Below are 16,540 nucleotides of genomic sequence, written 5' to 3'. Positions count from 1 at the left end.
TTATCTTGCTAAGATATGTCAACAAAATAAACATAATAGCCATCAACACATAGGCAAGATATTTCAAAATGGTTACGAACGGTGCATTATGAGGCCAGTACATTTTTTTTGTGTCATAAACCATATCGTCATGGTAACAGTGGTGGCTGTTACAGCCAATGTTACCGTTATTGAATACCCTCCACATCGGAGAATGATCTTCAATTATAGGAGAAGTTTAACGGAAACCCCAATCAATGGATAAGCAGTTCAAGAAAAGAACATATCATACATACTTTGAGCTCTTCTTAAGAAGTGTCAGTGCAGGAAAATGGATTGCACGATATGCATCCAACTCTTCTCTCTCTTCTTCCCCACCACCAAAGTCACACATAGAATGAGCCACCATGTCAATTTCAAACCTTAGATGGAGAGCTAAATATGAAGAAGCATCACCAGGAAGATCCTTTTCTCCTTCCCTTTTTGATTCCACTGCGAATGAACCAAGCAGATTACGATCAACGGGTCCCAGACGTGGTGAATGCTGACGCATCCGTTTGATAAGCAATGCCCCAGTTTCTTGTATTTTAGGAACAAATTGTAGAGCATGGAAGTTGCATCTGCATCGGAGTCTCTAGAACAACACCTTCAATTAGGGATCAAAATTGGAAGAGCAAAAAACCTAATGGAACAAGTGTATAAGCCAAGAAATTGGTAATCCAGAAGTAAATTGTAAATGACAATGCCTATGAATGCAAATTTGCTAAGTTTCAATATGTACCAAAAAAAAAAAAAAAAAAAAGTGGAAGAACCATGTTTTTACAGCTTCCATGTGCCAACAGTGGCAATTAACACCCAAAATTGGTTCCAGGGATTGAACCTGTTTCCAAGCAACCCATGACTTCTAAAGGACTTTTTAAGTTTAGGATAGTAGGAATAGAGGTAAGAACATGAGTTAAAAAGTAATCATGATTTCCAAACCACAAAAACTGCAATGGAAATCATACCGAGGATTCCTTACCGTTTCTTGCAACCCAAACGGTGGAAAATGGTGACTTTGTGGAAAAGGTACTCATGATTTCTCTTCCTAGTGAAATCCTCAATAAATACTAGTGGATTCCTCACTGTTTATTGCACTCCAAACAATGGAAAATAGTGATTTGTGGAAAAAGGTAATCATTATTTTCAAACGCAATGAATGCAGTGGAAATAGAATTGAGAATTCCTTAGTCTTTTGCAATCCAAACAGTGGAGAAAAAAAAACAGCAGTAGTTTTCTGCAAAAAGAATTCTTTTCCCACAGATTCCTCGTATCCAAACAGGGCCTAGGTTTACTTCGATGGATAAATAACTCTAGCATTTTTAATTCCTAACGAATTTAATATAAAAGATGAAGTTAGTTTCTCTTCTTCAGTTAACTCAATCATGCAACATCTCCTTTTCCCATTTTGCATGTTAGATCCCTCTCCATGAGCCCCAATTCAGAGATAAGGATGTGAGATCCATAATGGATCCGAAGAATGTAGATATTGTGAGCAGCGTTCGAAGTATAGGTATCACTACAAGTTCCGCTGGCCAGGGATACAGAAACAATATTGATATCGCCAATAATATCGCTGATAACCGGAAATGTGGGGAAACATGGGGAAAATGGTGGAATTTTTGGCAAAACGTCAGGAGATGTTAAAATGGACATATTTGCATATTTAGAAATAAAAAAATTTGCAAAAAGAATGCATACATAACAAGTTTCTATTTAATGGGGCCCTAAAAGCATGTGTTGTTCCTATCTGGCCTATTTAACCATCCAACCTTCCATCCAAACATCCATTGATATTGCAAAATATCAACAACACATGATATTTCACCAAGAAATCATCAACAATTGGAAAGGAAACGAAAGATTGTGGTCTCAATATCGCGCATGTTCCGATATCGATAATATCGAGATGTTATCAATATTATCAATGACAAATTGAACACTACATACAACCATGTGCCCATGAAAAGAAAAAAAAATAAAATTTGAAATAAATTTACTATTGAAATATCGTCGATACACTTGTGATACAAGCATTACCTAGAATTTACATAGTTGAAAATATTGGCAATACATTGGCGATATTGATGCATTGGCAATACAACAGACACTTAGAATTTACATAGCTGAAAATATTGGCGATTAAATTAGCGATATTGATACATTGGTGATACTTAGCGATATATTGCTAATAATGGAATTTCTGATACTACCAGCGTTATCGGTATCGCTACCAGTGTTATCGGTATCGCTAAGCTGGAGATAAAGATAATATTGGATATATTTCGATAATATCGGAGATAATTCGAACACTGATTGTGAGAAGAAACCTAGGCAAGACACTCAATGTAATGACTAGTGAATGTAAGAACAAAATCAATGCTATCACCACCTAAACAACAAAAAGCTTTGAGAGGATGTTAATTTCCTACAAAGCAGAGATAGCATGCAGGATATTCACATGTACATAACTAAAAGAAAATAAAGATTTTGCAATGTGTAAGTAAATAAAATATGGATATTCATATAAAGAAAGAAGTCATAAAACCTTCCTAAATGGTGATGCACAAAACCATTAGATACACTATCCATGGAAGTGAACCGCATTTACTGCAGTTAATATACCTGCAATTCAGATGGTATAGGGTCAAAAGCCAGGCGGTTTCCAAAACCAATGAAATGGACAACTCTATTTTTAAGTAGGATAGGGAGAATGTTTTTCAGATAAAAACTTGGCTTTGCTTCCTTCATGTATTCTTCATCAGTTACCTTGCAAAAAATCCATCATTAATGCCAGTAAGATGACATCGAAAAAACAACATGGTAATTAAATTCGACTTCCGTCAATTACATAGCAACTCAAAAACAACAGCATGAAAATCATACTTACCAGACTACCAATCACCTCCAAATCAAGTGATTGCAGTTCTAGAGGAAGTTCTTTCACAATTCGGATATCAGCTTTCAAGTAGTTCATAAAATGATCCTCCTGATATATATCGCTGAATTGACTAAGAAATTATAGATATGGTATGGTTAATTTTTGTCCATAAAATGCAAATAAGAGAAATAACAATAAAATAACATTTAATCTATTAGCTCAACCAATTCAAAAAAGGACAAAAAAAGACTGTAAAAGAAAATATCTAATACTAGATTATAACTCCAAGGTGCTCAATCAGACTAGCGAACTTCAGGATCTCGCAGTCATTTAGGGAAAAGTTGGGCAAAGTTTTCATTAGCTGGGGCATATTTAAAGAAAGAGCTAAGATTCTTCAGAGGTAGCTCCCTTTCATGGTATGTTGGAGATTTGGAAGGAAAGGAATAATCAAATATTAATGAAGAAAAGATACCTTGTCAATGCTCAGAGATAAATTCCTCCCCAATTTTCCAAGGCATTTCCGCTACAAACTTTAGAGGAGATTGGTTACTTGATACAGCCAGAAAGACTCCTTGTGCCATCCAGGGGATCTGATGGATTCCTCCCCAGGTATTTGGAAGCTTAATTTTGATGGGAAATTCCTCCTCTAACAGGTTTTTGGATTCCTCCTTCGATGGGCCCCGTTTCTATTTGCTGTCTATTGGGGATCCCTCATCACCCTCTCTAGTAGTCTTGTTCTTGCTTCTAGTGAATTAGTTGTCGCCTTTTAATTTTTTAACAAAAACGGGGTGTTCATTGGCAAACATAGTCCTTCTAGAATAGCTAGAATTTTAAGAAATGATATAAGCCACATTTTTGAAGGCATTCATGGGCCCTATTTCTGCAGGAGATGGATTTAGGACAATGTCTCTCATTAAGGAAGATCTCCATATTTCCAATAGAAAGCTCAGTGGGGAAGTCAAAGAGGACTGTGTCTCAGCTAATGTATTTAATTGGGTGCTGAATTTCGGAGCACAACCATGGGAATTAAGATTTTAGTTTAATAGATCTACCAATTGTAGGTGAAGCACATTGTTTTCCGTTGGAACCACCAAGGCTTTAGCTATAGAATAGCTTCGTCATTAAGCTATATAGATATAGGGGATTCAATACTTTTATTTTCTTTTCTTTTTTCAGGGGATCCAATTCTTTTTTATTTTTTATTTTTATGGTGTTTAAGTTAATCCAAGTTCCAAGTTAAACCTTCAAGAATAAGGACCTGACGAAGGAGGAGGTTATGAGTTATCCATCGTCTGTAGGCTAAACATATAGTTTACCCTTGGAACCACCAATACCACCATACTTTAGGTAAGGGACATAGAGTTGGGTATTTTGGTAATATCGAATCAAGTTTCCAGACTTTGTAGTACTTTTGGAGTTAGTTTAAAGTTGTTTCAAGTTCTTTCAATAAAAGGGGAATGGATGAGTGAACCCTTCTTTTTTTTCTGTGACAGGTATGGATGATTGAAACTTTTGAGTGTTTTTTTTTTTTCCAAGTTCCTTCTTGAAGAGAGAGGGTGTCATACTCTTCCATTGGGCATAAACCATAACATTTTCCCCAGTTTATTTTGTTCTCATTTAATGCTCTAGATCTGTTATTGGACTATTTACCTTTCTTTCCCTTTTTGGGCTGCATCTTTATTATTGCTGCAATTATTCAAATTACATGTGGACCCACCAAAAATTGATTGATGTGTCAATTATGTGTCATCTTACCACATTTCCCACCATAAGACGAATTGATATCGAAGTAAGTGCCATAATGCGGCTTATCTTTTAGATAAAACCCGTGGCAACAAAAGGTGACTGCATTAGTGATACAAGGTAAAGATGGAATGAAAGGCATTGCCCAAAATACATGAGATGGAGAGAAGGCATTCGCCCATGTTGGGCTAGAATTCATGCATGGTTATGACTTATGATAGAACAACACAATGACATGAAGACCAAATCGTGGAGCGGAAACAAAGAAATTGAAATTGCGTTGAATAGGATACCATGACTAGGTGTGGAATTTTGGCGGAGCTAAGGAATGATGGCTATGTCCTAAGGGGGAGGGGGCATTATGACCAAATAAAAATTATGCCTTTTAAAAATACAATTGCTTAACTTAAACTAAGTAAAGCAATTTAACACTAAGGCTTCCAAGCCATTAGTGGGTCCAATCACATAGACTATAATAGATGAGGCAATTAAGCAACTAGTTTATAAACATGATAGTGTACATGTGTGTGTGAGATGTACTAGCTATGTACTCCTAGCATTCATCTAATCATGCATACATATAATTAAACGCTCACCACATAAGCATAATTAAACAAGTGCTCTAATATAATCCCAAACACAAGCATGTATAGTGTTTCGGCTTCCCTACTCCACTACCGATAGAACCACTCAACCCATGAGTGTACCGGATTTCACTATCGGAGGTTCACCTCTAACCTTTACAATCCTACACAATGATCAGCTCCCTCGGAGACTAACGTGGTTTTCTATCGGTGCGCCACAAACCTCAATCTTAGTCCAAGGACCTACGTTTACTCCTGCCGAAGGCTCCCACGGAGGCTAACATATACACACCCGTGTCTGGTGGATTCGGCCCTACACAAAAGTCTAGGTCCTACATAAGAACTTATTCGAGTTTGAGTCACAAACTCTTACCCTCAATCCTACACAAGGAATGAGAGTATGGATTCACTTAATGACAATTGTTGAATGGAGCCCCGTTGATGCACAGTCTTGGGTTGTTTGATCGATGCTCTCGCGTGCTTCAATCAACTCCCCTTTGCACCCTAAATTATAATGTTGATGCTTTGTCAAGGCTTTGACTCTAAGATCCAACACCTTGCATGTAGTGCTCCTTTGAAGTGGCCAAAGTGATAGGAGGTGGGTAGAATCTCCTACAACTAATGGGAAGTTGAATTCCTAGGGGATTCTACTTGATGGACACTCTAGATGTTTATAGATAATCGGATTTGCCAATAGAAATGGTGTCTAAACTCTAGTGAATGCTTGAGATCATGATTTTCTTATGGATGAGCTTGGAATGCTCATTAGAGTAAAGAATCACTAAGAATAGAGCATGAATTTCATTAGTATAGAGCCTAGGAGGTTTGGTAGAGTTTAAGATGCATTAGGGTCTGTAAAATGCCAAAATATATCCTCTCTACAAAGATCCGGTTGCTATATTTATAGAAAAAAGGCTCCAAAGGATCTATAACAGCTAGTTTTCAGTCACACCGAATTAGCCTGTTGAAAAACCACAGATATTGCTGGACAATTTTTGGTGCCTTCGGTCAGACCGAACATAACCTTCAGTCACACTGAATCCATCCAAAGGTTTGTCCGGCTGGAGCCGAAACATATTTTTTTTCAAGACGGCTTGCTGACCATTTTTTGTCATGTTCAGTCGAACCGAACCGAACCGAATTCACAGTTCGGTGGCATCGAGTCCAGCCGAAGGTTTGTCCGGCTACAACCAAATTAGGATGAAATTCAGGGTTGAGCTTGCTGTCCTGTTCTTACCAATTTCGGTGGGACTGAAGGGGTGTTCGGTGGGATCGAAGGTTGTTGAATGTGCAGTTATTTCAACAACTTGAGACCTTTAAAGCCAATCTAAGGGTGCTCAATTTAGGCTTCTATGGCTTAAGGGATGATCAATAAAAGTTTTACTAATTAAGGTTAGGATCATCTAGAGGTTAAGGTTGTTTTGGGTTAAAGGTTAGGGTCACCAAGGCACTTCATCCATTCGTTCTTTTGCTCCTTGATGATCCACTTTACTTGTGTCTTTGGTCTTCAGCTTCCAAGGGCTCAACTAACTACATGACACATGGACTCACGTGATTGACAAATAAGGTGTATGAATCAGTGCACTAGCAAAAACCAATGGTTCGGTCAACAGCCAAATAAGAGGATGAGCCAATTCACTCCCCCTAGATAATGATGATGATGGTTTGTCAGCCAAGAAGACCTTAATCAAGTGCCAGAGACCCCAAGTACTCGTCACTTTTAACACGGCTAACAATTGCAACATTTTTTTTATGATCAAAATAGACCTATTCCTAGTGACGTTGCATCCAAAGAGGAGAAGGAATCAACAAAGAAATGGGTGCAATAAATGTTCCCGTAAGGCTCTCAGAACCTTATTCCTAGCAAGGAAACAGTTGTTCAATACAATGAGGGTGCAGCGATGATAGAAGTTTCGGTGACAAGAGGGTTAAATATGCAATATTTGAGTCTCAACAATATGCTATAATCGGTCGAAAAGAGACTGCACATGGTCGATGGGTAGAAAAGCCTCCTTCATGAGAAACTTCATCTTCTCCCATGTTTTCACCTTGGACATCACGCGCCTTTCTCAAGTGGCCTTAACCTGTTCCCACCATGCTGAAGCTCTACCTTTTAACTTCACGACAATTATTTTCACCTTTTTTGCTTCGTCCACATTTTTGTTATCAAAGATCCTTTCCATTGCATCAATCCAATCCAAAAATCGTCCCCGCGTATACTACCATGATATTTAAGGGACTTCCAACTCACTACTTCGATCATAATTATCCCTCCTTCCGACTCATCATAGTACAACAAACGGAGCTTCATGATGGAACCGATTAATGTCACTCCCACTCGACTCATTGTCATGACTTTCCTGAGTCGGTAGTTCATTCCTTGCTAATAATATAGTGAGTTGTTGAGAGATGGTCTACATTTGCCTCTCTAACATGGCAAATCTCTTATACTGGGTCTGCATCTTCCTCGTCCATTTTTGGTGCACCATAGCCTTTACCTCTACATGGCACAATCGCAGAGTAAGAAGCTCACGCAAGAATGAAATAATGGTAGAAGTGAAGGCTCTAATACCAAATCAGGTATAGCTAACAAATGAGAATTGTCAATTGCACGCAATTATATCAAACCCTAAAACCAAATCATACCTAAACACACCCAATCCAAGAGTAGAGATTCTTCCACTTGAAAAAGAAAGGAAAAATAATACAATAACTAGCGAATAATCAAAGCCCCACCAATTTTGATGGCCTAGATCATACATCCCACTTGTAAAAACATGCACTTACACAAACCCTAGATAAGGGTTGATGCACAAGGCTTGTTTATTGAACTTTATATGAAGAAAAACAAAAGAGAAGCCCTAGTACTAATTTGAGCCTTCCATCAATCATAAACCATGGGTTAGATGTTATAATTTGAGCCCCATAATCTTTTTTACAAAGGAAAATTACCAAAATAACCCTATCTACTTAAGTGAGACATAAGCTAAGCATAAGTAAACCAAAATTCGTCCAAAGATAAAATTTGGAACTAAAGGTAAATGCCAGCAAAAGACCCTTTTATAGACCTAAAAGTGTGCGAAGGGTGCCACAATCCGTGGTCCATTGATGAGTCCACGGATTATAGAAGGTATTTGGGCCCCTTTCCACACTCTAACCATCACAACTCCTCAGCAAATGCATCTACTTGATTCATCAACATTTGGTTGTCCATGTCCTCATCAGTAGCAATGAAGACCAAGCTTCAGTTCCCTAGTGCCTACGAACCTCAGACCAATGGTTAAACGGTAGTAGTCAAGCGTTTTCCATGAAATGGGATGAGAACTATTAGCCCCATACGCGGTTTGTGAATAAGAGCTTGTCTAATAGTAAGCAAGGAATATCTTTCTATTAAATAGGATTTATTGAACTCATAATTCATTAGATACTTCTTATGAGTGTCAACTAAGTATCATAAGTAAATTGATCCTGGTTGTTCAATCATTTGATAACCAGAGTCGTTCTTTGATAAACAATCACTATGAGTCAGACTCAATAGAATTTGAACAAGTTATTATCGTGTCTTGTCCACGATCATATAGCTACGTGGGACCTAGTAATACCCATGGCTGAGTTTTCCTCTAATAACTCAATCAACAGGTCCACAAGGATGTCAGCTTGTTAAGCAATAACTCGTATATGACCTCATCTTCTAGTCAATTTGGTTCCTCTACCCATAGAGTTGAGACTAAGAGCAAAAGCCGATGACTTCATCTGCTATATGCAGCATGTGTATGACGAAGTTCAATACGAGACTGCAGCAAGTAATGAAAGCTAAAGCAACTTGTCGTTTTGTCGAATTTGCGCAAGGCAACGTGGTTATGGCCCATATTCATCTTGAACAATTACCCACTGGATCTTCAAAGAAGCTTCATCCTCACAATGCGAGACCGTTCAAAATCATAAAGAAGATTAGTGTCAATGCTTATATTTTAGATCTCCCACTAGATTTACCTCTCAATCATACTTCCAATGTGGATGATCTTTCCATCTATCACAGGCACCATGTTAATGATGGTATCAAGGAACAAGTTATCACAATTTTAACCATTTTGCCACCTACAAATAGGATCATTGACGTTCTCAATGGCCAGATCGTTTCCACATGCTAAGGTGGTTACCAAAAGTTTCTCGCCCATTGGCAAGGTTGACCACTCTCCAATGCTACATGGATCACAACTACTAACTTCCAGCACCCGAATCCTAACCTCTATAAGCAATATCAAGCCATTAACTTGCCAGAATCGAGTTCTTTCAAGACAAGGAAGACTACTAAAAGTTGAATTGGGCTCGAGATCCATGGGCCAGGCCCAAGCCCAAGCCCCACAACTAGCCCATCACAACAAGGAGGCCCAAGCCTCCTAATTAGGCAGCAAGCTATGCAAAATCAATCAGCTAGCCATGTTATAAAATCTCATTATATATCTTTTATCCATTAAGCATCTTTCATATTTACTTTTCCATTTTTGCGATAAGTCATTAGTTGTCAATGACATTAAGAACCTTCCTTTATACGTTATAAAGCTTATTTAGAGGCCTGACATGAGTAGTATCAACGCATCGTGGAAATGAATGAAAATTCTAGTTATTGTTTCTACTTTGTTTATGATTCTTCTGCTTAGTTTGGAGGTGCCTACATTTGGGTGCATCCTTCCTATCAGTTGCCCGCGCCACAAGGTTTACCATCTTAAGAAGTACATTTATGGTCGAATACAATCTCCAAGAGTTCAACTTGACAAATTCAATAAAGTAGTGTCTGAAAATGAAATAAAACAAAGTCACGCTGACCACTATCTTTATGGGAGAAGTGAGGCAGGGCCACAGGGATCATTGTGTTGGTAGTGTATGTAAATGATATCATTGTCACTAGCAATGACAGTGTGGGTATTGACAAGTTGAAGATATTTTTACAACAACACTTCTATATAATGAGCTTGGGCCATCTTCAATACTTATTAGATATTGATGTAGCAAGATCTAAGGTCGGTATTAATTTGTCAAACAAAAACATGTGATAGTTTTACTGACAGAGCCTGGTCTCCTAGGAGCGAAACCAGTTGAAACTATTGGGGAACCACGGAAGCACACAGAGATGAATCAAACAAAGTACTCCAATCGCAACAACCAAGTCCAAACACAAACACTCCGAATTTAACATGGAAAAACCCTTTCGGGAAAAAACCACAGCACGACGCGATAGATATAACTATGAAAGCAGAAACTACAAGAGATAAAGAGAATACCCGACTCAAACAAGCCTCAAATCTCCCTTTACAAGCCCTTGAAACCCTAGGAACGAATTAGAAAGCTCTTAGACTACCCCCTAATCTCGATTACACCCCTATTTATAACCTCTAGGAGAATCACAATCGAAATCAGAAACAAATTCCGCAGATACGCAGTTCTGCGTAACTTTTGTGTAATCGTACGATGGCACCTTCGATGGGACTTCGATGTCATCGAACAATCATCGATGGGATCGAACTAATATCAAAACATTCTAGCGACTAAACATGAAAAATCCAAATTTTTGCGATGGCATCGACCAGGGCTTCGATGTCATCGAATGACCTTCAATGGCATCGAACCTCACTCGATGGCATCGAACAGGACCCTCAAAGTGTCCAGGAACCAATAAGGGAAATTCTGGATTTTTACGATGGCATTGAGCAAGACTTTGATGGCAATGAACTATCATCGACAGACATGTTGATTTACAGATTTAAGACATCAATCAACAATCTCCACCATGTCTTCAATCGCCATTCTTCATAGCTCTTTTTTCTTCTTCTCTAATTCTACCTTGCATCAAAGCTCTACCATTGCTTCTTGTGCATCCTCCATCTTCTTTTACGCCTTCGCCAAACCCAGAGAGGTTGCACAGAACTTGAACTTCTCTGGGGGGAACTACCTTAGTGAACATGTTCACCGGATTTATGCTCGTGTGAATCTTCTCCAGAGTCACACCTCCTTCCTTAAGCACCTGTCGGATAAAATGGTGGCGAACATTAATGTGTTCAGTATGTGAGTGATAAACAAAGTTTTTAACCAAATTGATAGCAGTTTTGCTGTCACAATTAACAGGCATGGCCTCCTGCTGAAGCCCCAACTGATTTATCATCCTCCTCAACCAAACACCTTCCTTGAATGCCTCCGTCACTGCCATATACTCAACTTCGGTTGTGGAAAGAGCCACCACAGATTGAAGCTTCGACATCCAACTGATTGCTCCACCGGCTAACACAAACGAGTACCCTAAAGTTGACTTCCTAGAATCCAACTTATCCAACTAACTTGGCCTCTGATTTCTTAAAAGATAAGACGTAGTCCTGCGTATCTCAAATGTATCGAAGCAACCACTTCACTGCCTCCCAGTGTTGCTTTCCGAGGCTAGACATGTATCTGCTAACAACAACAACCGCACGTGAAATATCCGGTCTAGTATAGACCATGGCATATATCAAACTGCCCACTACATTCGAATAAGGCACATGAGACATATCTTGCTTTTCTTCATCTGTTTTACGACATTGTTCTGAAGATAGCTTGAAGTGAACTGCATGAGGAACGCTAACCGGCTTTGCCTTGTCCATCCTATACTTGATCAATACCTTCTCAAGGTATTCTGCCTAAGATAACAAAAGCCTACTCCTCTTCCTGTCTCTGTGAATATCAATGCTTAAAACCTTCCTTGCGGCCCCCAGATCTTTTATCTCGAATGTCCCTGATAACTGAGTCTTCAGTAAATCGATTTCAGGCATGCTATGACCAACGATCAACATATCATCAACATAGAACACTAGGATGATGAATTTGTCATCACTCAGCGTCTTGTAATAGACACAGCGATCATACTCCTTGAAAACTTCTGACTCAACATGAAAGAATCAAACTTTTTATACCACTGCTTAGGCGACTATTTTAGGCCGTACGACGACCTCTTTAACCTACAAACCTTGTTCTATGCCCCTTTTGTTTCGAAGCCTTCTGGTTGCTTCATGTCGATCTGCTCTTCCAATTCCCCATGCAGGAAGGCAGTCTTCACATCCATCTGCTCCAACTCGAGATTATATTGGGCAACCAGCGCCAACATGAACCTAATAGATAGTTGCTAGACAACCAGCATGAATATCTCAATGAAGTCGACGCCTTCCCTCTGAGCATATCCCTTTGCCACCAACCTTGCCTTGTACCTATCCTGTTTCTTCTTAAAGATCTACTTGCACCCTTTTCAGTTAACGGGAAGCTCCGCCAGCTCCCACATCTCGTTTTTTACAAGGAGTTCATCTCATCATCCATCGCAGCTTTCCACTTTTCGGCATCAGGCTCATCAAGAGCTTCTTGAAGAGTAGATGGATATCTCTCATCCATAGTGAGGGCATATGCGATATTTGATTCATCCCTGTATTTTGCTAGTAACATGCGTCCCACGGCGGATTCTCTAAAAGGTGGCTGCTCCACCTGGTCCTATGCCTCTGTCTGCATCTTCATCTCAGCCCGAGTATCATCCATGTCCACCTAAACATCTACAACCAATATTTCTGGTTTCTCTTGTTCATCCTTACGAAATAAGGATCCTTCGTCGAATTTGACGTCACGGCTAATGATGATTTTCCGTGTGACTTGGTCATACAGCCTATATCCCTTCACACCACTACCATAGCCAACAAAGATGTATGTTTTGGCTCTTTGGTCTAGCTTATTTCTCTCAACCAACGATACATGAGAGTAAGCTTCACAACCAAACACATGCAAACCACTCCATACTTCCTCTGGAATTTTACAATCAATTGTCATAGAAGGAGACTGATTCACTGAGTAACAAGTCGTATTAATGACCTTGGTCCACAATTCCTTTCCCGACCCAGCATTACTAATAATGAATCAAGCCCTCCAAGAGAGTCCGATTCATCCGCGCAGCCACAACATTTTTCTCTAGTGTGTGGCACATTGTGTTGTGCCTTACGATCCCTTTACTCTTACAATATTGATTAAATTCACCTGAAGTAAATTCTCCACCATTATCTGTCCTCAGAACCTTCACTTTTCCCCCTGATTGCTTTTCCACCATCGCTTTCCAGTGCTTGAAATTGGTGACAATGTCAGATTTATTTTTCATGAAATAAATCCACACTTTCCTAGAAAAGTCGTCAATGAACGTGACAAACCATGACGACCCTCCAGCGGAAACCACGAGCGACGAACCCCATACATCAGAATGCACGTAATCAAGGATACCCTTACATACATGTTTTCTAAATTTAAAAGATAACCTTGAATGTTTACCATATATACAATGCTCAGATATACTTAAATCAAAAACTTTAAAAGCTGTAATTAAACAATAGTTAAAAAGTTCCTTCATGCCTTGCTTGCTGATGTGGCCCAGACGTGCATGCCACATACATGCAGATGTGGAATCCGCTACATCCGTTATATCTCCACCCAATGAAATGCTCCTGATCAACCTGTAAAGGTTTCCGCTCTTCTATGCCTTCATAACGAGTGCCCCTTTTGAAACTTTAAGGACACGATCAAAGCCGGTGATTTTGCACCCAAGTGCTTGGAGTGCTCCAAGAGATACCAAGCCCTTCCTCATGTCAGGAACGTGTCTCACCTCGGTCAAGGTACACTCCATGCCATTAAACATCTTGATGCACACCGATCCAACACCCACCACATTACAAGCATTGTCATTGCCCATAAATACCCGACCACCATCTGTTGAGGGTCAAATATTGCATATCGGACCCAGTTGTTGCCTAGATTTATGAACATGGTACCGTTTAATATCTCATTTTAATCATGTTTCTGTTGCAAGGTGGAATCAGGAGCATGGACTGAAAAATAGTATCAAAAGCATGAATTTGACACTCCGAAGTCATCAGAGCAAGGGACGGACTCCAGGGGACCAGGATCAACGGAATTACACTCCTGGGGTCCGCGAAAATTGAGAAACTGAAGCTCAAGCGGCCTGAAAGTCAGCCAAAATGCAAGATCATTAGGTTTCCGCCATCTGCTTGGTTCAAAACTTCGTACACGGCCTGAAGACCATAAATTAACCGTACACGTCAAAAATCAGCCATTGGATCTTTGTGGAAATGTCCCAACGGACAGATCAGCCCACAAATTATCAATCTGGGGCCCGCCTGCTATCTTGAAATACTTCAAGTTTGGTGTCAACCGTTTAAATTATATGGCAACCAGGTTGGTCGGAGCTGATCTCTCATATACATCAGCGTGGGACCCACATGTGCATTGCACATGTACAGCATAGGTGCACTAGCCGTGCACGGCAACACGTTTGACCGAGTCTCCCTCTCCAATTCGATTTTTTTTTCCTGCGGAAGAAACAGGGATCGCGGTTCGCTCTAGTGGGCCGCCATCACGATTTTAAAGACCAATCTAAACCGTCCATTAGATCATATTGGTCCACATTACCAATGCCTAGGTGGATTAACTTCAAAATACCAGCGACAATGGCGTCTCAAACATTCTAACACAGGTCGAACGGTTGTAAGACTGATCAAGTGGGTCGCACCAACGGAAGGCAGAAACCATCCTTTCCCGACCAGAATTTCGGGAGGAAACCGATGGACGACGTGGATTTCTCCATCGCTGTCAGTATTGAGCCCCACCAAGACACAGCGAAAGCCTTTCACAGGCCCTGTTTTAGCGCCGGACGCTGGCCGATTTTTGCGGGCCGTTACATGATCTCAACGGCGATCGGACGGCTGATCCGAACCGTTCATCATGTAGGTGGGCCAAAAATCTCCCAGAGGACGCTGTCCTTTTGAAAAGAAGGCAAAGAAGAACAAGAACCCAGACCGGAATCCCGGACTGTGTGAGATACCTCGCAGCGGAGGGACTGTTTCCGCAGCTGGCTCGTCTGCGGACTCTAGCTCTCCACCGGTCCTGGCTGCGTAAGGAGTGTCTCCGCATCCTACTTCCGGTAGGACTCTCGGAGGACAGCTCTATAAGGACGTGAGGAGAAAACGGAAGGGAGGGAGAAAGAGTAGGGGCGTGGCTGCTGGACGTTAGCTTGGGACAGGAGCTTGGTGCCGGTTTTGTGCTCGGTTTAAGGAAGAGAATCGGAGAGAGAAAGGGAGCAGAAGTCTGTGCTCGGTTTGGCTGCTGGCAGCGTGGGAAGAAAAAGAGAAACAGAGAAGGACGTACGGCTGGCTTGGGTTTGGGCTGGAACGTGGACAGAAGCTGGACAAGGCTCGGTTCTCCTTCTTCCTCTTTTTCTTCTTCTTCTTCTTCTTCTTCTTTTTAATTGGAATTTAGCCCATATCATGTGTGGCTAAACCTCTTAGCTAGGGCCAAGAGGTGAAGCCTGTAGTGAGATGGGAGATTTTACTGTGTGCCTTTAATTCATAAACTGAATTTAATATAGTTGATTTTTAAGGGAATATTTTTCTTGGTCTTTTATGGTCTGTTGTGACCAAGGTATGCCAAATCGGTTACGTATCGGCCGTATCGGCCGATACGTAACGGTAACGGTGCGAACCGTTACCCGTTTCGGGGCCGTATCGGCCGATCCGATACGGGACCGATACGGGCGTAACGGCCCGTTACGGGCCCGTATCGGGCCCGAAACGGTAACTTTTTTTTTTTTTTGTTTAAGCTCTGTTTTTGCTATTTTTTTGAAACCTCTTGCTTCCAAACTGTTTCTAACTCCTTCTACTACTAATTTCGACCAACCTTAGCTAGGTATTTGATAGAAAAACACATTATACTATAGATTTTTTTGAATCAAAGCTCGGTGGGCCATTTTTCAAAAATTCGTCAAAAATAGGTATTTATACTTTTTTTAATATATTTTGCTGTTTTAATCATGTCATATGATGTGTTAATCATAGTAGAACATGTTAATGTGCATTTTACAGATTTGGGGAGCCATTTAATAATTTTTTAATATTTTTTTCTATTTACGCATGAATTTTGGCCCCTTTTTTTAAAATTCGAAAAATCAGTTTTTAATGGTTGTTTTGCTGTTTTAATCATGCCATTTGATGTATTAATCATAGTAGAACATGTTAATGTGCATTTTACAGATTTGGAGTGCCATTTTATATTTTTTTAATATTTTTTTCTATTTACGCATTTATTTTGGCCCTTTTTTTGAAAATTCGAAAAACCATTTTTAAATGATTCTTTTGCTGTTTTAATGATGTCATATGATGTGTTAATCATAGTAGAACATGTTAATGTGCATTTTACAGATTTGGGGTTCCATTTTATATATTTTTTATATTTTTTTCTATTTACGCAT

General features: G+C 39.9%; 1 protein-coding gene across 5 annotated transcripts in view; it reads right to left on the bottom strand.

Moving 5' to 3' along the window:
- Positions 1-16,540, bottom strand: part of LOC131229354 (O-fucosyltransferase 2-like) — a 104,227-nt gene that overhangs the window by 24,628 nt on the left and 63,059 nt on the right. For 2 of the 5 annotated variants that reach the window (XM_058225294.1, XM_058225290.1), the window contains exons 6-8: positions 2,909-3,029; positions 2,644-2,787; positions 276-613 (exon numbers count right to left, since the gene is read on the bottom strand). In XM_058225294.1, coding sequence (XP_058081277.1) covers positions 276-613; positions 2,644-2,787; positions 2,909-3,029 — 603 coding nt within the window. The remainder of the gene's footprint in view (positions 1-275; positions 614-2,643; positions 2,788-2,908; positions 3,030-16,540) is intronic. The other 3 variants (XM_058225291.1, XM_058225292.1, XM_058225293.1) reach the window with 3 other exon arrangements.

This window comes from Magnolia sinica, chromosome 16, assembly GCF_029962835.1.
Source record: "Magnolia sinica isolate HGM2019 chromosome 16, MsV1, whole genome shotgun sequence".
Classification (NCBI taxonomy): Eukaryota; Viridiplantae; Streptophyta; class Magnoliopsida; order Magnoliales; family Magnoliaceae; genus Magnolia; species Magnolia sinica.
The sequence above is the reverse complement of the archived record's forward strand: the minus strand, read 5'-3'. Positions and strand labels throughout refer to the sequence as shown.